The sequence below is a fragment of the Vigna unguiculata genome, chromosome 10 (genome assembly GCF_004118075.2).
Source record: "Vigna unguiculata cultivar IT97K-499-35 chromosome 10, ASM411807v1, whole genome shotgun sequence".
Classification (NCBI taxonomy): Eukaryota; Viridiplantae; Streptophyta; class Magnoliopsida; order Fabales; family Fabaceae; genus Vigna; species Vigna unguiculata.
In genome coordinates this window covers 3046016-3068911 of record NC_040288.1, presented here as the reverse complement: position 1 = coordinate 3068911, position 22896 = coordinate 3046016, and the positions used below count along the sequence as shown (strand labels likewise).

Sequence of the window (22896 nt, the reverse complement as noted above, 5' to 3'; positions counted from 1 at the left end):
GGAAATTTTAAAGCAAAATGCCAAATAACCTAAAATTATTTTAATAATTAAAAATATACATACTGTTTTTGTATGTGATTTAAAAATTCTTATTTCCCAATATTCATTGTCAATCTAGAGTTTGGATTTGTCATCTTTACTATTGAACTATTAACAGAGTATTATTTTTAGTATTATTACCTGATGCCTTAAAATAATTAATAATTGTTGCATACATTCTTGAAAATTACAAAGTATAAAATTGTGTGAATAATATACAGTTTGATATATAATAATATTTGCATACCATTTTAGTATATATAACTGTCACCGATGTTATAGTACGATAGTTAATAATACTATTTCATTTATTATTCTTTTCAATATTTAAATATGATATGACATAAATTTTACATTTTTTTTTAATTTTATGTATTTTAAGATATATTAATTTTTTAATATATTTTAAATTATTAAAAAATACGTGACTGTTGTAACAGCTCCCGAGAAGAATATCTGTTTGTTAACTTTGTCGAAGACACCGTCCATTCACTCCACTCACTCACACACTGCGCAGTTTCCTCAATCCTTTTCTCTGTCTGTTACGGAAAACGCCAATTCCAAAACGGACCTCTCAAAAATAGAAATTCCCATCAAATACAAGAACTAAAATGATTGATTTTAGGTCAAATTATCTTTCACTTTTTATATTTAAAATTATGCTTAATATATGTTACTTTTTTTTAGGATTTCAGACACTAAAAACTAAAAATAAAAAAATACATGCAGATAAATAAAAAAGATTTGGATGGTATTTGTAGAAATAATAAGGATTGACTATTTAATACAGAAAATAAAAAGTAAATTTTGGGTAACTGTAAATATATTAAATAAATTTCATTCTTGTAATTTAATTTAAAAAATCTTATTGTTTAAAAATACTAATTTTAGAAGGAAAAAACAAAAGACTGTAGAAAGAATAGTGAAGAAAGAGTGTCAGAGACACACTCTATTAATTAAACAAACACTCCCACCACATATTCTTTTCTTCGTCTTCTTCTCCTCACTTCTCTCTCTCCTAGGGTTTCACGTTTCTGTGAGAAAATGGATTGAAAATTTCTCTCTCTTTCTTTCTCTTTCTATTTTTTTTTTATTTTTTTTCTCGTCAATTAGGTAACTCTTATTTTCTCTCTCTTTCTATATATAAATATGTATATATTTCCGTGATTTTGTTTTCTTGCTGTCGGTTTAGATCGGCTTTGTCTGCTTATGCGGAGCAGGAATCCGCTTACTGCGTTCGTCGATTGAGAGATTTTCGGAGCATTGTGCTCGAAATCTGCTCACTTAACTGTACTGTGGTGAATTGTGCTAATTTTCTGTTATATGCTCAACTGAACTTTTGATTTTATTCGGTGATTTTTATTAAATTTTTAGTGTGGTCTTGAGATATGCTTTGTTAATTTTTTTATGAGTTGTCTTTTGATGGTTGAAATTGCCTTGCCTTAGCTGATGAGTAGAAATGTTTTGCTGATTTGCCCCTGTTTCCATTTAGGGTTTTTATTGGCGTGATTCGGAAGGGTTTGGATCTGGATATCTTCGTTGGTAAGTTTCTTAACATTTATTTTTAATTTTTGTTTTTGGAGTCTGAAGGTCGTTTTAGTAACTAATTAAGCTGACCGACGAATTATAGAGAACTGAACAGGTGAGGATTCCGTGGAAGGTTAAAATTTGATGCCAAAAATAGTTAATTAAGTAGATTGAACTCGGGTGTTGTTTTGAAATTTTAGCTGGAGCTTTTTGATGATGTAATAAGGCTGGCTTCGCCCGTAGTGTACTTAAATGAGTTGTCTGTGTGGGAAGATGTGCTGGATTCTTTTTTCTTTTTCACTCATAGTATTAACTTTAGCTGTAGGGTACTGCTATTATTGTGTAAGGAACTGTGTGCTCTGCCGTTCAAATTATATTTCAGAGTATAGATAATGATTACTAGTGGACAATCTTCTAATAAGCTTTCTTTTGTTTATTTCGAGTAAAGAAGAAACTGTTGAATGGGAATTTCACCACTATCAGTTATTTCTTCACTCGTGAGAATCGTAATCCTAATGTGTAAATGTCATTGCAAATTGGAGCATAATTTTTCTGAATGCTGATCATTCTTTGTGTTCATGCTAATAATTTTCATTTCTAAATCTGTAAGCAAACTTCACTATATGGATGTAGTATCTATTTTGTGTGAATATCTATAATATGTCATTAATACTCTGTAATAGAAAAAGTTGGATTTTTGTTTGCAATAAAGTCTTCAGTTTGTGTGCTTAACTGGAAAATCTTAAAATCTAGGTCGTGATTGATTATTTTTAAAAATTCTCTCTAAATCTTGCTATAATAACCAATTATTTCTTCATAACAAGCTGGATTAAGCACACACTTTATCGAGGAGGGAGTTTTTGGGGGAGCACACATTATTAATTGTCGGTCTTCATTACAAAATTTGTAAGCTACTGAGTTCTGAAATGTATACGAAGTTAGAAACTTCAACCTTACACCCTAAAATATATACTTCACAGTGTTGTGTTCAAAACACTGCCAAATACTCATGTTTGACAAAATCCTATTCTAGGTAATTGATTATGCTTTGTCATAACCCTAAAACCCTAAGCCATCTTAGCTTTTTCTCTCGACCTTCATCATTGATGTTCTCTGTGACAACTTTTATCTGTCTTTTATTGTTTTATTTTTCTTGCATCTGAATAGTACAAATATTGTTTTCTCATATGGTGAATGTATGACTATCCTCATATCAAGATGATGACTATTTTCCTTGATGGTATATGTTTAGTTCTTGCTACTGCACATGGTCTGTCTACAAAATTCTGATTTGGTTTTGGTTTCATTTTATCTTCAGCTTCTTCGCTATGGAAGACTCGGATTCAGTTGCTACACTGATGGACTCTACAACTTCTAAGATACAGCAGCTGCAGAAGGCATTTGCTGAACTTGAAAGTTATCGGGCTGTTACTCTTAACATGAAATGGAAAGAACTAGAGGAACATTTTCATGGTCTTGAGAAATCCTTGAAGAGGCGCTTTCATGAATTGGAAGACCAGGAGAAAGAGTTTGAAAACAAGACAATGAAAGCTCGCCAGCTGTTGGAGAAGCGGGAAGCTGCTGTTTTTGCCAAGGAGCAAGCTTCGTTCCAGAGGATTCAAGAGAAAAGAGACTCTGCTGTATTTGCCATTGTAAATGCTCGAGAAAAGCACAGGAAGATTTCATCACGCGAATTGGCTACTGTCTCAAATGTTGGTAAAGGAGGGATAGTAGTTGTGGAGGAGAAACCTGTGGATACTGTGTCCGCTGCAGCTGAAGGTAATGTGGAAGATGTAAAACTTCCTGAAAATGGAAATGTGGAGTTGGTGTCTTATCCAGAGTTGGTGAAATTATGCAAAGAGATGGATGCTGCTGGAATTCGCAAATTCATATCTGATAACCGTAAGAACCTGGCTGCTGTAAGGGATGAAATACCAAATGCATTAAGAGCTGCTCCTAATGCTGCCCGTTTAGTTTTAGATTCTCTGGAAGGATTTTACTGTACGGAAGTGTCAAATCAGGATGTAAAGAAGGATGCTAACTTATTGGGTCTACGGCGGACTTGTATCATGCTGATGGAATGTCTTTGTGATTTCCTGAGCAACTCAGATTGTGTTTCTAATGTAATTTCAGAAGATATCAAGGACAGGGCAAAGGCAGTTGCTGAAGAGTGGAAACCCAAATTGGATGCTCTTGACATAGATGCTAGCAATGGGAATTCCTTGGAGGCTCATGCATTTTTACAACTTGTAGCTAGTTTTGGTATTGCCTCTGGTTTTGATGAGGAGGAGTTATCCAGATTGATTCCAATGGTATCTCGACGCCGTCAAACTGCTGATTTGTGTCGTTTCCTTGGGCTGTCAGAAAAGATGTCTGGTGCGTATTTGATCTTTATTATACTTGACATGAATTAAAATTTTATATAAGCTATAGGAAATTTTGAATTTTGAGCTATATTTTTACAAGGAATAAGTTTTAATTATTTTGTTTATTCTATATTTATTTTGTTTTTAGTGTTTCATTTTACTTTTTGGATATGCAGGTGTAATTGAGATTTTGGTGAACAGTGGGCGGCAAATTGATGCTGTTAACTTGGCTTTCGCATTTGATCTTACTGAACAGTTTTCTCCCGTTTCTTTACTGAAGTCTTACTTGAAAGATGCAAGAAAAGCTTCTTCTCCTGTTAAAAGTGTTAACTCATCTCCCACTGCACAGGTGTGTTATTGACTTGAGTTTCTGCCATATTAAGTAATTATTCCACCATTGTGTTCTTTTCACTGCTTGAGCTAGTTATCTGAGATATTGCCTAGCTTTTGTGTTTTCCCTAATATTGTTTTTGCTTAGAGTCATAATTGCATGACACTTGTGTCATTTTGCTAGAACAGCATATAAAAGCTAGGCCTCTTATCACATGAAACGCTAGAAAAGTTTCTGATAGGACACTTGTTTAAGATGAATGGTGGAGTTAGAGAAGGGCTGCCGATGCGGCTATTAGTTTGAATATGAATGATTATTTGGAGAGGGGAAGGAGTGTGATCATCATCAGGAGTTTTTTTCTATTAAAGACTTGAGGGGTTGTGCCAGGGGACTCATCTGTTTCTGAAGAGATTAGCTCTAGGATTACTGGGGTCATCCTTTATAATGGTTTTTCTTTCCAATAATTATGTTTCGTGTTTCTATTCATTCTGGTTCCTACCAGTTTCTTAGCAGATAGAAACACACTCTTCAAAATGTTGAGGCCTGTTGGTAAAACTGTTGAGCTGGAAGGCCTTCTTACGCCATTCATGTTTGTTTGAGGAAAAAAATTTAGCCAACAAAGACTCCTCTACGAGAATAAAATATTTTTGCTTAAATCTATATAGCGGCAACAAATATATTATGGTTAAAAAGTAATTTAGTGCCAAAGCCTCATGAAAGTCTAAATGAAATACAAAAATCACTTGATTTTAGAGCTTGCTGTCTTTGATGTTTAGGACCTAAAGGATAGGCTTGTCGTGAAAGCTCTTGAAGTTTTTAATTCTCAGTATACAATGTACAGTGTACACAGAGCTTTTGGTTTGTTATTTGACTTATGATATGATTGGTCAGTGATTTAGTTTATTGTATTGCTGATCCTCATTCTTCCTTTAAATCTAAACTCTTCTTTTTCTGTAAATTGAATTTCAATGGTTTTTTAATAAGAAATTATCAATAATTAAAATTAACTTTATATCACAATTTAAACTATTTGCATTGTAAATCCAAAATAACTTATATATTCAAATATACTTTTTATGATGATTTTAATTTTATATAATTATTAATTTATATATTAAAAACATTTTTATATTTATGAATTATATTATAAAATAAGTATTTATTTTTTGCAATGCCTAATTTGAAATGCTAGTTTTTGCTTATTAGCCAACTTGGCTAAAATATGCAACAAGCCGTCCAATATCTTTGAACATTTAGTAAGAGAATCTTCACAATTAGGGGCAGGCAGCGTATCGAAGTGGTGGTGGCTTTGTAGTCCCCAAAGTAATCTGTTAGATTTGGCACTATTAACTTGAATAGTGTAACCACAGCTGGGAATAATTTAAGTGGATAGGCAATTCGTACAGTGTTTGCCTTGGACGAAGAAGATAAACGTCAGTGTAAATGGATAACAATATTCCCTTTCTTTATTCATGCATCTCCCAATCATACCCATGCTTGTGGATAGTGGCTTATAGAATCTCTTGGCTAAAGTATGGGATGAGCAGGATGTGGATGGGTGGGGATGCTGACCCCGTATGGGATTAGACGGATAAAATTCTAGTTGTTGTTTGTTTAACAGTCAGTTTCTGTCAAGCTGAATCAGAATAAGTGGACACATCATCCTGTTCCGCATGTAGATGTAATGGCTTTAAGATATTTTACTTATTACTCCTGTTGAAATTTATGAAGCGCGGCATTGGGGTACTGAAATAATAAGCAGACAAAAACTGCTTGATCCCGAATATTGAAGGAATTGAAATACGAGCACAAACATATCTTGCATACTTCTGATGAAATGCATCTGTTTGGTTCTTAATTGGCTTTTTGCGGTGATATACTGTTTTTATTCTCTCCCTTTAATATTTGTACCGACTTTTGTCTCAGATTGAGGTTAATGAACGAGAGCTGGTTGCTCTTAAGGCTGTAATAAAGTGCATCGAAGAACATAAACTTGATGAGCAGTATCCTCTGGATCCTCTGCAGAAACGATTAATACAGTTAGAGAAGGCGAAAGCTGACAAGAAGAGAGAAACTGAAGCAACAAAACCTCAACCGAAGAGACCCCGCGCAAATGGTGCGGGATACGGTCCACGTGTCACTAACATCCCCTGTGATAAAACTTCGTATGCTAGAGTTGCTGACAGGTATCCACAGTATGTATACGAGCGACCACCGTACATGTACCCTGCACCAACTGATAATCATTGCCCCCCTCTCATGAGCACTGCAACGTATAACATCTCTCCCAGCCTTGGCAACTACTTTGGAAATGGGTATCAGTACCAAGCCACTTATCTCCACTAGTTAGGTGAGATGTGAGAACGGGGTAATTATGATCCTTTTGTTTAATATCTAGTCTTAACCTTTAAGCTGTTGTATTGTTGCACTTCCTCAAATGTAGAGGTAAAATTTCATGCTTAAGTTTAACTTTTGTAGCACAACATATTCTGATCCTCTAATGTATGAACTCTGTTCTCGTTTTGTACACTCTTTGCTTTCATGCCTTTCTACTCTATCTTTCTCGCCTTCCATCTGTGGTTGTTTAGGTTAAAATTCATTATAAACCACCAATTTTGGAAGTTTCTCGTATCATGATTTTCTATTATAATTTTGGTAGTTTTTTTTGAGTGTTACTAGTAGTAGTATGTGTTGTGGAGCAACTTTTTCTAAACATCCTTTTCGTCTTTGGGTAGAACGGAAAACATAACCGATTCAGTGTGGATAACAATTTTAAATCATGTACCTTTATCATTGGATACTTGGCAGCTTCTTCGTTGTATTTTATTTACATACCGTTTTGTTTAACAGACTAGTGAAGTATTAATTTTAAATTATGAAAAACAAGATACTGATAGAAAATAAATCGACTTCTACGATAAAATATACAAAGTAATTAAACTTTTTACATAACGTATCATAAATAAAATTCTCTAATTTATTAAAAATTATTTAATTATTTAATTTCTCGAATATTAATTATAGAGTATAGCATATTATACACACTATAATAAAATTATCAGGCCCTTTTATCCACGAAATTGTTGTAATTTATTAGAAATCGCAAGCTTTTTTTTATGTGTTCATCATCATAGGGAGTTTAAGTGATTTGTTTGGATGAAGCAATCTAAGAGAATAATTTATTTATTTGAAGAATTTAATTTTTTTAAAAGTAAAATGACTTATTTGGATAAAAAAAGGAAATTGAAATTAAGAAATTTTTAAGAATGTATTTCAAATTCATTATTATTTGAAATATACTTAAAAAAGAAGGAAATTGAAATTTCACAAGTTGTAGAATCTTCATTGGTCAAAATAAGAACAAGTCGGGGTTGACTCAAGTGACAATTGATCAGGACTAACTCAAATTTTGGTTAGTGTTGACTTCGTCGAAATTCGGTCCAGACTGACTATGTCGAATTTGACTAAATTTCAGTGGGGGTCAACTCGGCCAAGTTTGACCAAATATTTGGTTAGGGCCAACTTATCCGAATTTGGTCGGAGGTGACTCGATCGAAATTTGAATAGGACTAACTTGGTACAATTCAATTAGGGTCTTCTTGGTCAAGTATGGCCAAATTTTGGTCGAGACCGACTTGACTTAATTTGGTTGGGATCAACTCGGCCAAAATTCAACTAGGGTTGACTCGATCGAATTTGGTCTAATTTGACTGAGTTGATCTTGGTCAAAATTTCACCGAATCGATCTCGTTTGAAATTGAGCCGCATTCGGCCAAGTCGACACCAACCTAAATTTAGCTTAGTCGATGCTTACCAAAATTTAGCCAAATTTGGCTGACTTGATCCTGACTAAAATTTCGTCGGATTCGGCTGAGTCATCCCTATTCAAAATTGGTTCAAATTCGATTGAGTTAAGCCCAACAAAATTTGGACGAATTTGATCGAGTCGTCTCTGGCAAAAAATGGATTGAATGCGACCGAGTTGAACCTGACCTAAACTTGGCTGAATTTGATCGAGTTGACCCAACCAAAATTTGGCCGAAATCGGCCAATATGGGATAGTCCAAAATTCGGTCGAATTGACCCTAGCCAAAATTTGGCAAAATTTAGCTGAGTCAACCCTAATTGAAATTTTGCCGAGTTCAAATTTGAACAAATTTAAATATTTTAAGATGTCTAATATATTTTTTAAATTTGATTTAAATTTTTGTATATTAAAAATAAATATTGTTAAATGAAATTTTATCTCATAAAAGAATTGAATTATTTTATCTAAACAAAAAATTGAAATGTAAGATATTTTAATTACTCTATCCAAACACATTATTTAGAAAATAAAGAGAATTCCTTTTCTTCATCCAAACATAAGGTAACAACTTTTATCTTTCCCTGTAAAAAATGTACCATTTTACTTAGAACAATCATTTGTGAAAGTAATTGAATGCATTTTTACCTTTTCAAATGCATATTCAAATGGGGATTTCTTCATGTACCTCCATGTTTTTTTTTTTTTTCATATCTCCACAGTTTTAGTGAAACGACCTAGTTACCCTTTATTAAAGATTTTCATCTCATGTTGTCTTGCCAATTTTCATTACGAGTTGTATAATTTGGAATGTATATTTATATTAGAGATTGTACATTTCAAAATGTATTTTTTCATTTTTTTTAGTCTTTCAAATTTGCATTACTTACAATTGGAAAAATAAATTTGTATTACAAATTTTACAATTTTGAATGTATTTTTGGATTACCTTCCAAATTTGCATTACGAATTATAGAATTTGAAATATAAATTTGTATTATTGTATAATTCAAAATGTAAAGATTATCTTCCAAATTTGTGTTACAAATGATACAATTCGAAATGTAAATTTATATTATAGATTATATAATCGAAATGTATTTTTGGATTACCTTCCAAATTTGTAATACGGATTATACAATCCGAAATATAAATTTGATTTATTGTATAATTAAAAATGTAATTTGCATTCCAAATTATCTTCCAAATTTGCATTATAAATGATACAATCTGGAATATAAATTTTATATTATAGATTACAATTGGAATGTAAATTGCATTTTAGACTGTTTTCTAAATTTGCATTAAGAATTATATAATCCAAAATATAAATTTGCACTACAGATTATATAATTTCAAATATTTACGGACTATACAATCCGAAACTATAATTAAGACACAAAAAATACTTATACTATCTTTTTTATTAATTTCAATAGGGTATAATTAGAATTTTAGAAAGTATGGGATGTAGGAGAAAACATGGGGTGCAAGAAGAAATTCCCCAAAACATTCTTTACTCTCTTTGATTTTCCACGGGGAAACTAAGATCAATGTGATTTACTAACACATTCTTTACATATTTGAGAAAGAACAACAATTTGTGGAAGATACATTATCATTTATTTATGCGTGAGGGTCTTTATTCCTCCAAATTCAATTGTTTATAATGATAATGCAAAAAAGGATATTTTCCTTATGAAATTTTGGAATGACTATTAGTATAAGTTTTTTTAAGAAGTGAAATTTAGTCTTAACTCAACCTCACAAAACTAATTTGTAGGATCTCCAACACTTCTTTCACGCTGATGCATATACACCTCAAGCGTGAAACTATACATTGTGATGGTTTAATAACGATTCGATAACAGGTGACACGATATAGAATAAATCTTGTTAGAATAAACTTTAGACGATTCTGATATCATCTTAAAAAATGAACTTTAAACCTAATTCTTATAAAATTGTCTTGTAAAATCAAGTTCGTTTCGTACTTATATATATTATAAATTTAACTTATTTCTAATTATTGTGGAATCTTCAACCATTCTCAACGACTGCTCCTTAACTTCTTATTCCTTAATTTTTGTTCATGATAATGAAGTTTAAATTTCATCAAGCAAATAATGATCAATGTTTTCTTTTCATTCTTTTATAACAAGTACAACAAATTAAATTTTGATGTTTAAGATTGAAATATCTTTATAATAATTTTTTTTTAGTATGTTCACATTTTGTTGGGAGTCATAATCACATCTCCAAATTTATCATTTAAAAGATAAAAAAAAAAAATCGTGCACCAAATATAAAATTCAATTGTGGTTTGATTTAGTTCAATTAAAGTTTAATATAAAATTTGTCCAAAATAAATGTTTTGTAATTTAGGTTGAATCAATTTATGTGATTTTTTCATTAAAAAAGTGTTAAATATTTTTCTAAAAAGGTTGTAAAATAATTTTTTAATTATTAGTGAAAAAATATTAAATTAGTTAACATGCTATGGATTACTTATGTTGTAAGAACTTGCAACTATGGAGAAATTGTTAAATGGGCTTTGGAAGGACTTTCTTTTGTAAAAAGAAGAAGAAAGGAGTTGAAAAAAATTACACACACTTTATATTCATTATTTTATTTTTTAATCTTTTTCTTTATAAGTAGAAAAAATATTTTTTAATAATCAAAATATTTCTAAAAAAGTTGTCAAGTTGTACAATTAGAGTAAAACAAATATTTTTCTTTTTTTTTAAGAGTATCAATGTATTGTCCTTGCTTATATAAATACACTTTTATGGATGAAACTAAGATGTATTGTCCTTGTTTAAGAGTCAAAATATTATTTTCTTTTGCCTTTTCTTGTACGTGGAATCATGCATGAATGCGATTGAGATGGTTCAACTAAATTTTAATTAAATTATGCATTAAATCATCACCATCATAACTAGATATATATAAAAAATCAAATGTAATTTGGTTCAGTTTAATTTAAACTTAATATTCAATTCGAACTGAACCAAACGTAATGATTCGTGATTCAGTAATTAGTTGACCTTTTGCAGTTTTTGTTATTATAAAACTTAAAAAATATGTTTTAAAAAAATGATATTTTATAAGTATTAGTGATTTAAAAATAGTAAGATTTTATTATTTTAATAATAAAAAGTTTTAGTATAAATAATTTTGTTATAAACAAATTTAATTATTTTAAAATACATGACCTTTCTATAAACTATTTTTCTAAAGTTGTTTGACTTCTCTCTAAGAGTTCTCATTCTCTGTTCGTCTAATTGAAGAATCGAAACTATAGTAGTAATCAGTTCTATTCAACCGTGTAAGTCGTTTCTCTTATCATTTTTTTGGGTCTTTATGTCTTGTCTTGCATGTGACCTTTCTTCTGGTTACATGTTAGGTTTAATCATCAATATGAAATCAATAATCATAACGATATGTCTTGATCGTTCTTGAGTTGTTCCTAGGTATAGATAGAACATCCTGTGGAGCTAAATGTTAGAGTTGTTTGGGTCTTTTGAGTCGCTTGGTTATGTAAGGGAATCTAGTGGTTTTTGGTGTGCGTGAGTTTGATAAATTCGATGTTTTGCATGTTGATGAATCTTGTTGGTATGAATGATTTTAGTATTTTGGACTTTTTGATTAATTGTTGTATGTTGTTGTTTGATCTTGTGGTAATTGAGAAAAAAATTTGAGTCATTGATGAAATTGGTACCAGCTACTATGCTTTAAAAATTGTTTTGGACTAATACCTAAAATATGGGTACCAATTTGAGCTACGAAACAAGTCTATATTTCCAAAAAACCTTAAAATGCATTTGGTGTTATGTGATATGGCACTGCGCGGTAGGTTTCACCACTGAGCACCACATTTTGCAAATTGATCAATGTTTAGCAGCATCCAAGTGGCGTTGAACGCAGTGTTCACTACAGATTTGTAAGTGCTTTGACTCCAATGTGTTGGTGCCAAACTTTAGCGTTGAGCGCCAATTTTTGCAACGTAAATGGTGCATAACGCTAACGTTGAGCGCCAAATGTTATGTTTTACTTGTTTCTACTTTTTGGATGTTTTGCTTATTTTGAATGTTATGTAACTGTGAAGTAAGGCATATGATTAGTTTCTATTATGAAACAAAGGTATGTTTTAAGTTGTTGTAAGGTATTTCTCAGGGAGGAAATCCCATTGATGATGTGTGTTCACTCGGGTGTGCCTTGAGGTTAGGTCTGTTCCATTTTGTAAGGTTGTCCTGAACTATAGCTATTCATATTCATGTAGAGGAGAATGGTTATGTGATGAAAATAGTTGGAGGTCCTGTCATAAGGGTTGTTCCATTATTCTTATAATCAAGGATTAACCTTGTGTGTAGTAGCACGATAGAACAACTCGATAGAGCAGTTTATTTCGCCACAAGTGCTTCACAGGTCTAGCTAAAATACACGTATCCAGATAATACCGAGTCTAGAAGAATTTGGTTGACAAATATGGTTGAGTAGTTGTGTTTTATATTCGGCATGAAATTTATATACATGTGAAATGTATAAAATTTATTTGTATCCTTTGCTCAACTAGCTTACCTTGTTTATTTTCTTAGTTGCCTGATGTTGTGTTATTTTCTTTTGCAATAATCATCTTATCGGTGTGAGTAGATGAAGTTGCAGGTTTAGAGATATATCTGGGGATAAGGAGCCATCCATTATATTAGTGGAAGGTCTCGAAAAATTTAGTAAGTGGTTAGTTTTGGACAGAACTTGTTAGTTTAATTTGAATATATAAATGTTATATTTCTATAATTTTATCTCTTATACGTATGTATTAATATGTTTTATACATGTCTTTCAAATATGATAAAACATTCTATTTTGTTAGTTTTAAACTATTAAAATGAGACACTACAATTTTAAAATTGTTACACTTTAAATAAGTAGATTGATTATGATTTCTAAGAATAAAGGATATATTAAGATTTTGCAAAACATTATTTCGTATATTGTTAATTATAATTTTTTTGTATTTTTAAATTCAATTACGCGGAGGATATTCACTGTTGATAATCACTCAAAAAAATTTTATTAAAAATTAAAATCTAAAAAATATAGACAAAAGTTTTCATGGGCGTGATCTTTGCGTCAGTCTCAAGAGACCCAACTTACCCAACACAGACCATCATTATAAAAAAAAATGATTCAAAGCACCACTTCTAATAAAAAAAAAATTGTATTTTAAAATATGATTTTATGTTTTAATTTTCTAAAAAATAATGGAAGACATGATCGAAATCACAGTGTGTTTGAAAAATTAAATGATAAAATCATAATTTAAAATATGATTTCAACCAAAGATATATATCTGTTTAAAGAGGATTTTCAAGTGCAGGTTTCCTTTTTTTTTTTTTTTAATTTAAATTCAATTTTAAAAGATAATTTTAATACTATTTTAAAAAAAATAAAGTCTCAAAACACAGAAATTGTATCTCAAACACAACCTCTCCATATTCTGTACTTTTTCTTAAAAAGAAAAATCTATTTACTTTAGTATTTATTTTTAAATCATCCCTAAAACAAAAGAAAAAACCTGTATTACAAATTTATGTACACTGCATGCCTCTCACTGTTGTGCAGCTACTTCTGATTATATACATGTATTGACCTAATCTTGCTATTTCTTCAAAGTCAACATGCACCATGCTGGTTTTGTTGGGTATTATATTATGAACAAAATCACACATGTAACTTGCCATTTGAGTTGGTAAGCCAATTATAGCATATCAAACCAAGATTAATTTATTTTATTCTCTGTTATTTTCAGACATGTTTATGCGTTGTAAAAGAAAATAATTTTTCATAAACTAAATTTATTGAAAATAAATTTGACATCTCAAAGTCCATTTTTGTTTCTGGTGGATATAAATAGTTGTTGATGGCATGCATTTGGCAAACACAAGATCAAATAGTTATAAGAAAAACATTGGAAAAATCGAAAGACATGGCAGCAGCAATGTCGGCATCAGATATGAGTGAATTCGTGATGGCGAAGGGAAATGGCGTAAAGGGTCTCTCTGAGATGGGTCTGAAGAGTGTTCCGAGAGAGTACATTCAGCCATTGGAAGAGAGAGCGATGAAGGTTGTGGTTGGAGAATCGATTCCCATCATCGACATGTCGAAAGGGGATGATGATGGTGAAGTGCAAGATGCGATCTGTGATGCTGCTGAGAAATGGGGTTTCTTCCAAGTCATCAACCATGGAGTGCCTCTGCATGTGTTGGAGAATGTGAAGGATGCAACTCACAGGTTCTATGAGATGGGTCCTGAGGAGAAGGTTAAGTTCACGAAAGAGAATTCGGTGTCGAAGAATGTGAGGTATGGCTCTAGCTTTAGCCCTGAAGCTGAGAAAGCTCTGGAATGGAAGGATTATCTGAGTTTGTTCTATGTTTCTGAGGATGAAGCTCATTCAACATGGCCACCTGCTTGCAGGTAATGTTAAGTTTCAACCTGTTAGGGTTTGTCCGTAAACACTTTTTTTGAAGAAAAGATAAAAAAAAATATTAAAAGTTTGAAATTAACTTTGATATAAACTACAAAAAAATATTTTATGAATGATCAATTTTAATGACAAAAAATAATTAGTCATTATAGAGACCAATTTAGATATCAATTTATAAACTAAAAATTATTAATAAGTAAAATAGTTTCTAAATTGGTCACTATAGTAAATTGATGTCTAAATTGATTACTAACATTAACTACAAAGATTTTAGTCATACAAAAATTGGTCTCTAAATTTGTTTATAAATTAGTCACTAATATGACAAATTTAGAAACTAATTCTTTTTTTGTAATTAAAATCTTGATAGCGAACGTCAGTGACCAATTTAAAAACTATTTTAGTTATCAATAATTTTTAGTTTATATATTGGTTACTATGGTGAACAGATTACTTTTTATCCCTAAAATTATTCATTAATAAAAGATTTTCTATAGTGTATTGAGATAACATCTTTAGTTTCGATCAATGCATTTTAAGTATTGTTTGTTTTGGAGGTTATATAAGTCTTAAGAGAAGAATATGTATTTAAATTGTTTTTGATCTGATGGATTCTTTTCCTTTGAGATATTGATTAAGTTACTTATTTCAATATACTTAATAGTTTTACATCACTTACAAATCAAGACTTAGGACAATAATATTTAAGAACATCTTCGTCCTTAACCTTCTAACACATCTTTAAAAAACAAAACTAAGACAAAATTTCAAAACTAACAATATATTATATTTTCATTTTATTTGATATTTTAAAATATATTATAAATTGTTCGATGCATCAAAATAATGTATTTTAAAGATATACTAAAGAAAAAGACAAAAATATAGTAAAGAATATGGACTAAATTGAAGTCTATAATTTTATAAAAATACTTTAATGTGATATCTTCCGTTAAATTTATGTTCACAAATTACTAATTAAACCTAAGTGAAATGTAATAAAATGTAGTAAAAATAATTTTTTTATGATAGATTATGACGAAGAAGTTCGAATAAAGAACTTAACAAATAGAATAGGTCTTTTCAACTAAAGTAATTTTGTATATTGATATAAATATTATGCAAACCAATTAGATTATCTCAAATATTTATTGTAGTCTACTAATACACAGGCGCGATAGCACCTATCGCGCCTGTGTGTACGCATTTTTTAGATATGAATGATAGTATGTTAGTAGGTGATAACAATATAATGATATTATGTTAATATATAAAATAAATTTATATTTATTAAAAATAAAGTGAAATGAATAAATAAATTAATTGTTAATGAATAAAAAAATTATAGAAAATAGGTAAAATTAACCATTAATTTTAAAAAATTTAATAAATAATTATATTGTAAAGGGTAGAATTGGTATTATGAAATGTGGATACCAAAGAGGAAATCCTCTTTATATAAAAAAACTTAACGATCAAATTTTGTCCCACAACATAGAATTCATTTCTCATATACCTCAACATTTTTTTTAGTTTTATATGCTCAACTTGCATGTTTGATATTGTTTTTCCTAACTAAAGAGACAACAACATTTACTTGTATAGGGATGAAGCACTAGAATACATGAAGAGATCTGAAATCTTGATCAGACAACTTTTAAATGCATTAGTGAAGAGGTTAAATGTGAGTAAAATTGACGAGACCAACGAACCATTATTTATGGGTTCAAAGAGGATCAATCTCAATTATTATCCTATTTGCCCTAACCATGACCTAACGGTAGCAATAGGGCGACATTCCGATGTCTCAACCCTTACTATTCTCCTTCAAGACGAGATCGGCGGCCTCTATGTCCGGTCACCGGACCATCGTGACTGGATTCACGTGTCGCCGATCTCCGGTGCTCTAGTGATCAATATAGGTGATGCACTTCAAGTGATGAGCAATGGACGATACAAAAGCATTGAACATCGTGTGTCAGCCAATGGAAGCAAAATTAGGGTTTCAGTTCCTATTTTTGTGAACCCTAGACCTTCAGATGTGATTGGCCCTTTGCCCCAAGTTCTTGCTGGTGGAGAGAAAGCCTTGTATAAAAATGTGTTGTATTCGGATTATGTGAAGCATTTCTACAGAAAATCTCATGATGGGAAGATGACAATTGAATATGCCAAGATATGTGAAGTTTAGTTCCTTTATGGGGTATGCTTTGAAGATGCAGCTATTTGAAGCCATTTAATGCATTATGTAGCATGTGTTTAATAAAATTTAGATGTATGTGTTTTCACAATATAAAGAGGCTTTTAGGGTTAGTTTTACATGAAGGTGTAAGAATCTCTAAAGTCAAGGTTTATATTTGTATTATAAACCAAGTTCTAAAGTTTGTTTTGGTTGTTCATTATTGAGATTCACTTTGTAAGTGTTATCTAGTTGTAATATTTCTTTTTGTGTTAAAAAAATCATTGCAAATATTTTAAGTTTATTGTAAGATAGATCTAGAAGATAATAAACTACAACTTTTACATTCTTCACAAGTTAATACTTTTTTCTCACATTTGAAAATGATGTGAGAAGTTAATGCACTGAGTTCATGGTGGTAAACAATTACATTATAAACCTAATGGTTTAATTTTAAAATGTATTATAAGAATCTTCTATTTTGATTTAAGAACCCGTCTGTATAATTACATTCATTTTAAAGTAATTAGATTTGTTTTGTTAATTGACAAAGGAGTTAAGACCTTTAACATGTGCAACCTTATATATTACATCTTAACAACTGTCTTTCTTCGCTTTTCTCCTCATATTTGTAAGTACCTTCTCAACTTATTCTCTCACTTTTCTTTTCATCGCAAATCGCTACCTACAAACAAAACCAATAAACAAGACAACTTCACACATTTCTTCCTCGCTAAATAATATTTAAATAGAAATAAATAGAGGCTAAAAACAAACAAACCCTTAAAGCTTAAAAAGATCAAATTAACCTAAAAGATTAGTTTTATTTAGTTCTTAGAAATATTTAAATGAACAAAATATAGTTGCTTTATCTTTTTATATTTATTTTGAAGTATGGATTAAAAGAGAAAGAAAATAACAACCATCTATTATTCTTGTTAAAAAGAAAGAAAAATAAAAGGAGAAAGAAACTACACAATTATAGTTTTGTCAAGGTTTAATTAGTCTTTTGGTCTCCTAATTAGTATGTTGGTTCATTTTGGTCTCCTAATTTTTTTTTTTGGGTTCAATTTAGTACTCAACGTTAACAATGTTAAATAATTTGACGACAGAGTGTTTTGATGTGTTTATGTGGGATGTGTGTATTACGTGGTAGTGTAGAGAGATTAGGTGATGTGGAGTATAGTTTAAAAAAAGGACATAATTGGGGTTTTCGTAGAGGGTAAACTTAGGGTTTTTACTGATGTTGAAGGAGTGTTCATCAGTCTTATGGTGAAGAAATTGGGGAACTTGGTGGAGAAGAAGAAGCATTCGAAGAAGAAGCATCCATTGTCGCCTTGGTTGTGGCATTCGACTGTCGTTGGGTTCGTCATGGGATTGTCAGAGGCATATGAGTACCAATTTGAAGGTCTGTTTTTGTGGTTTTTGCATTATGAAGTTGATTGCCTTTGTAGTTGTTTTGTTTTCCTTTTTTACTGTTGAAATATCTATTTTACGAAGGTTGATGTTGTTTTTTGTTGTGTGATCATGTCTTTATTTGTTTTCAATGGTGAATGGGTTATGGTCCCATGCGTTTGTGGTCAATGGATTGTGGTCCCCTTTTAAAGGAGACTATGTTTAACTTTTTTGGGATATAGGTTGTAATATGTGTTGTACTTATGGCATTGGTAGTGCATATAGTAACTTGTTATATGTTCTTTTATTGGTTGGGATATGTGATGATTGATTTGAGGTGGTGGTCCACCATGGAGATACTTTGAAACCAAGGAGATACTAAATTATAGTAATGGGGAAATGAGCATGTTGTCTTGTGACCTAGATAAATCCACCACACATTGTACACAAACGTGTCATGTAATAAAAATTAAAACACGTAATGCAAATTGTGTCAGTGTGTATAGTGCTTCGTTACTTATTTAAATGTCATCAAGAAAAATGACCAAATTGATCACAAATTACAAAAATTAGGACAATTTCGAACATTCGAAAAAATTGAAGACCAAAATGAACAAAGTTTACAAAAATTGGGATCAATGATGTATTTAAGCCTTGTTTTTAACTTGTTTGAAATATAAACAAACTTAAGTTATGAGACCAAGTAGGGGTGATAATGGGGGTTTGGCCTGATGGGCTAGCCTGTAGGTTCTCCAAAAACGTAGGCTGGCGGCCCGCGCGGGTTTGCTTACTGGTCTGTATAAAAAAAAGACTTGCACTTATGTAAATCAATTACTTTTCTTTTGGTCTGGATTTTTGCATGAGTGTTCCAAATTCTTGTGTGAGTGGAAGAAACAAGTAGGGATAAATATGCTTTTGGTCTGTTAAATTTCAGTAAATTTTGGAATTAGTCCATTTCGAAACTCTAGACCAATTTAGTCCTTAATCTCTCAAAATACATGGATTTAGTCATTTTAATCAAATTTTGTTAAGTTTATTTGACATTTCAAACGCGTTTCATAATAGTATTTGACTTAACATTAAAGAAAAAATGTGTCAAACAATTTAAACAACTCAAATACAATCCTGAAATGCCTACGAAACACCAAATAAACCTAACAAAATTTGATTAAAAAGACTAAATCCACGTATTTCGAAAGGTGAAGGACTAAATTGGTCCAAAGTTTCGAAATGGACTAATTCCAAAATTCACTGAAAATTAAGAGACCAAAAACATATTTAACCCAAACAAGTATTATGTAGTTTTGAATGTGCTAAAATTTTAAGAATACATCGTATATGTCAAATTACAAATATGAATATGATAAAAATGTTAAATTATTAATTTATCATCTAACTCCCCAAAAGTCTTTGCTTAATTTTACGAACTTGTTAAAGTTTTCCAAATTGGTCAATATTGAAAGTTTTATCATAAGATTTTTTCCTAAAAAAAAAAAACAAAACAACAGGCTGACCCGTGAGCCCACTTATACGTGAGTGGCCAAACTTTTGAGCTTGAACTTAAAATGTGGAATTGACAAGCCCAACTCGCATTTTGCAAGTAGGCCTAAACGGACGGGTTCGACCTTTCATTATCACTCCTATCACCGAGTTTATTAAATATGTTGATCAACCGGTGTTTCACCTTAACCCTTTCCAACATGATTTGTAGTCAAATGCGATTTGTTGTTGAAAGCGAGCTTGAAGAACAAAGATCCAACACGATCTGAGTTGGGTTGTCAAACAAAGCCGAAGCAGAAGGTAAAAGGTCATTTGACGTTTCATCACGACTAAACTACAGTGAGAAAGCTTCTACTCCGACGAAAGCCCTCTCTGTTTTTGTCTTAAACATTTTTGTTTTGTTTGGTTTTAGGGTAGTTGAAGTTGTGGAGAATTGGCCTAAGAAGCATTGAGAATGTGTTTTTAGAGGTTCCTCCTTGTATGGTGTATTTTCCCCTCTTTTAATGCCTTGTGTTAAACAGGTTTTGACTGTCTTAATTGTTTCATGTTTCTAAGCTTTCTTGGAATACTTTTGGAGGGTTTTGTCATTCTCAGTTCATTTAGATCTTCTTGTTTTTCATAGCACAAGTTGGTTTATATTTTACCCAAATATAGTTTGTCATGAATGTTAATTGTTGAAATAGGAATTAGGGAATAATTAGATATATTAGAATTTGTTCTTTATTTTGTTTGTAGACTGTGACTCTGCTTGAATTTGCCTAATAGTTCCATGCCAGAATCTTTTCTTCATTTGAAGACTCTCTAATGGTCATACACTTATGCACTCTTTTATACTTCACTAATTTCTTACATTTGAGCATAAAACATGTCGATAGGAGCATCAAAGACATTAATATTGAACATTAACGAGTACTAACATGAGTATAGTTGACAACATAACTACATTGTGTACTTCCTAACTGTTTCCTGATCAATCAGAACATTTCCCTCTTGGATGGAATATGAAACCACAACTCAAGTCTTTACGGATGCTTTTGCTTTTACCTTTGACAAGACTTCAGATATTCTAAACGAAATCCTAAAGTGATTCCAATTATGGATACTGTTGAGGGACCATATCAAATGGCCACTATTCATCTTAGTCGGCCACACATGACTTTTATCCAATGATTAAAACCTTCTTTCTATCACAAGTGTCTTTTGGTCATTGATTATAACCTTTTTTACATATGAAAACATACCTGTTGTAGTAGTAGGACCTTTGTCTAACTCAAAAACTGAACTAAAAAACATCTCCACTGCTTTACCATACAACCTTGAAGACACCTCAAGAGAAATTGAATCGTTAGTACTCTTGGTGATGAAACCAATCTGGTATGCTGCTCCCTGGAAGCATTACTTCACGAAGCAAATTTTGAAGCATAAAATTTAATTTTAGTGTTTTACTGATTTTCTGGAAGAATATAGACAAATAGACATAGTGAGCATATATTGTGTAAGAGATTTGCTATGTGGTCCTGAAGCTGTTTACTCAAAGAAAACCTATTTAACAGTTGAAGAGCACGACCATGACTTAATTCCTTGAATTAGTAGGTTGCTTCGGCATTGGCAACAATTACCAAATACTCATCTCTAGTTGTTATGATGATTCTACTTCCCGATCTGAACCAATTGTATTCTCTAACCAAAGACTCTAGTTTGTTAGGCAATAAGTCTGTTGGACCATTATTGTTATTTTCCTAAAAATATGTTGTTATGTAATATGCATATTTATAATAATTGCATATATTTAGGATTCCTAATTAAGGTTGTAAAAATCAGGAATTAGGTTCAATTATCATTAATAATGGTATATGTTATGTATTATTTAAGGAGGTGAATAGAGAAGTGAAGGGCAACGAACAAAGAGAGAGTCCTATTTCGTGACATGGTATCACGAGCCTTTTGACAGAGCCTTGAGTATTCCAATCTTGCTATCGATCCCGTTCATGACCTGCTTCTCGGTTCTTGGGTATTTTCGATCACGTTCGTGAGCTTTGATCCTGTTCCTGTTCCTGAGCTTGCTTCTTGGGTCTTTTCGATCTTGTTTGTGAGCTTTGACCTCGCTCGTTCTCGCTTCATTGTTTTCTCGCACGTGACTCTTTTTTTTCTTAGTTTTCATGGTTACGGAGAATCTTTGCGTTCGCTTTAACGACAAGAAATATGCTGCTTGGGAGTTTCAATTCCAAATGTTCGTGCCAGGGAAAGGCATGTGGGGTCATGTCGAAGGGTCCTCCCTTAAACCCACGACCACGACTGAGTTGGCTACTTGGGAGACAAAGCATGCCTAGGTTATTTCTTGGCTTTTGGGGTCAATTGAACCTTTAATGGTCAATAACCTGCGTTCATTTTCAATTGCCAAAGACATGTGGAATTATCTCAAACACATTTTTAATCAAAATCATTCTGCCAAACGGTTTTAGTTGGAATTGAACATAGCAAATCATAGTCAAGCTAATTCCTCTATTCAGGAATATTATTCTAGTTTCCTCAACTTATGGGCTGAACACTTTACTATACTACACGTTGCTGTTCTGGAAACTTCTTTGGCAGGGGTTTAAGAGGTTTACAAGGTCACTAAATGGACCAATTTCTCATGAAGCTTTGCCCAAAATTTGAAGTTGTCTATGTCGCTCTCTTAAATCGGAACCCACTCCCTTCTTTGGAGGTATGTGTTGGTGAACTTCTTCGCGAAGAGCAGCGTCTTCTTACTCAAGCAGCTTTGTCCCTTGATTCTGTTGTTTCAAAAGCTATTATTGTTGCATATATTGCCCAAGATAAAAGCAAAGGTCGTGATACACGACAAGTTAAATGTTATTCGTGCAAACAATTTGGTTATATTGCTTGCCATTGCACTCAAAAGTTTTGCAACTATTGTAACCAACGTGGTCATATCATCACAGACTATCCCACTCACCCACCATAGTGCCAGGTGCAAGCTTTTCATGCAGCTAGTTCCATGACTGAGACACCTTCTTATGTCCCAATCCATGAGGCTTTCATGCCAGAGAAGGTTCAACAAATGGTGCTTTCAGCCTTATCTGCATTAGGCATCCAGGGTAAGTCTCACAATATATCTTCACCATGGTTTGTTGATTCTGGTGCCTCCAACCATATGGTTGGTACCTCTGAACATTTAACCAATGTTTATACTTTTAATGGTACTCAAAATATTCAAATTCCCGATGGTAATACTCTTTCCATCACTGCTGTTGGTGATATTACACCTTA

The 22896-nt window shown here is 31.8% G+C and overlaps 2 protein-coding genes across 4 annotated transcripts; both read left to right on the top strand.

Annotated features, from left to right (window-relative positions):
• The first annotated feature begins 965 nt into the window (after positions 1–965).
• LOC114166688 (FRIGIDA-like protein 3) lies at positions 966–6792 on the top strand. Of its 3 annotated transcripts, none has more exons than XM_028051455.1 (5): positions 966–1152; positions 1532–1581; positions 2885–3942; positions 4109–4281; positions 6190–6792. In XM_028051455.1, exons 3-5 carry the CDS (start codon positions 2895–2897, stop codon positions 6607–6609), a joined length of 1641 nt encoding a protein of 546 aa, XP_027907256.1. In that variant the 5' UTR covers positions 966–1152; positions 1532–1581; positions 2885–2894; the 3' UTR covers positions 6610–6792. The 3 variants fall into 3 exon arrangements, with proteins under 3 accessions (XP_027907256.1, XP_027907257.1, XP_027907258.1); XM_028051456.1 differs by lacking the exon at positions 966–1152 and adding an exon at positions 1226–1329; XM_028051457.1 differs by lacking the exon at positions 966–1152 and adding an exon at positions 1232–1337.
• Positions 6793–13999: 7207 nt separating this feature from the next.
• LOC114167306 (feruloyl CoA ortho-hydroxylase 1) lies at positions 14000–17030 on the top strand. Its single transcript, XM_028052360.1, has 2 exons — positions 14000–14545; positions 16161–17030. Exons 1-2 carry the CDS (start codon positions 14058–14060, stop codon positions 16741–16743), a joined length of 1071 nt encoding a protein of 356 aa, XP_027908161.1. The 5' UTR covers positions 14000–14057; the 3' UTR covers positions 16744–17030.
• The last annotated feature ends 5866 nt before the right edge of the window (positions 17031–22896 follow it).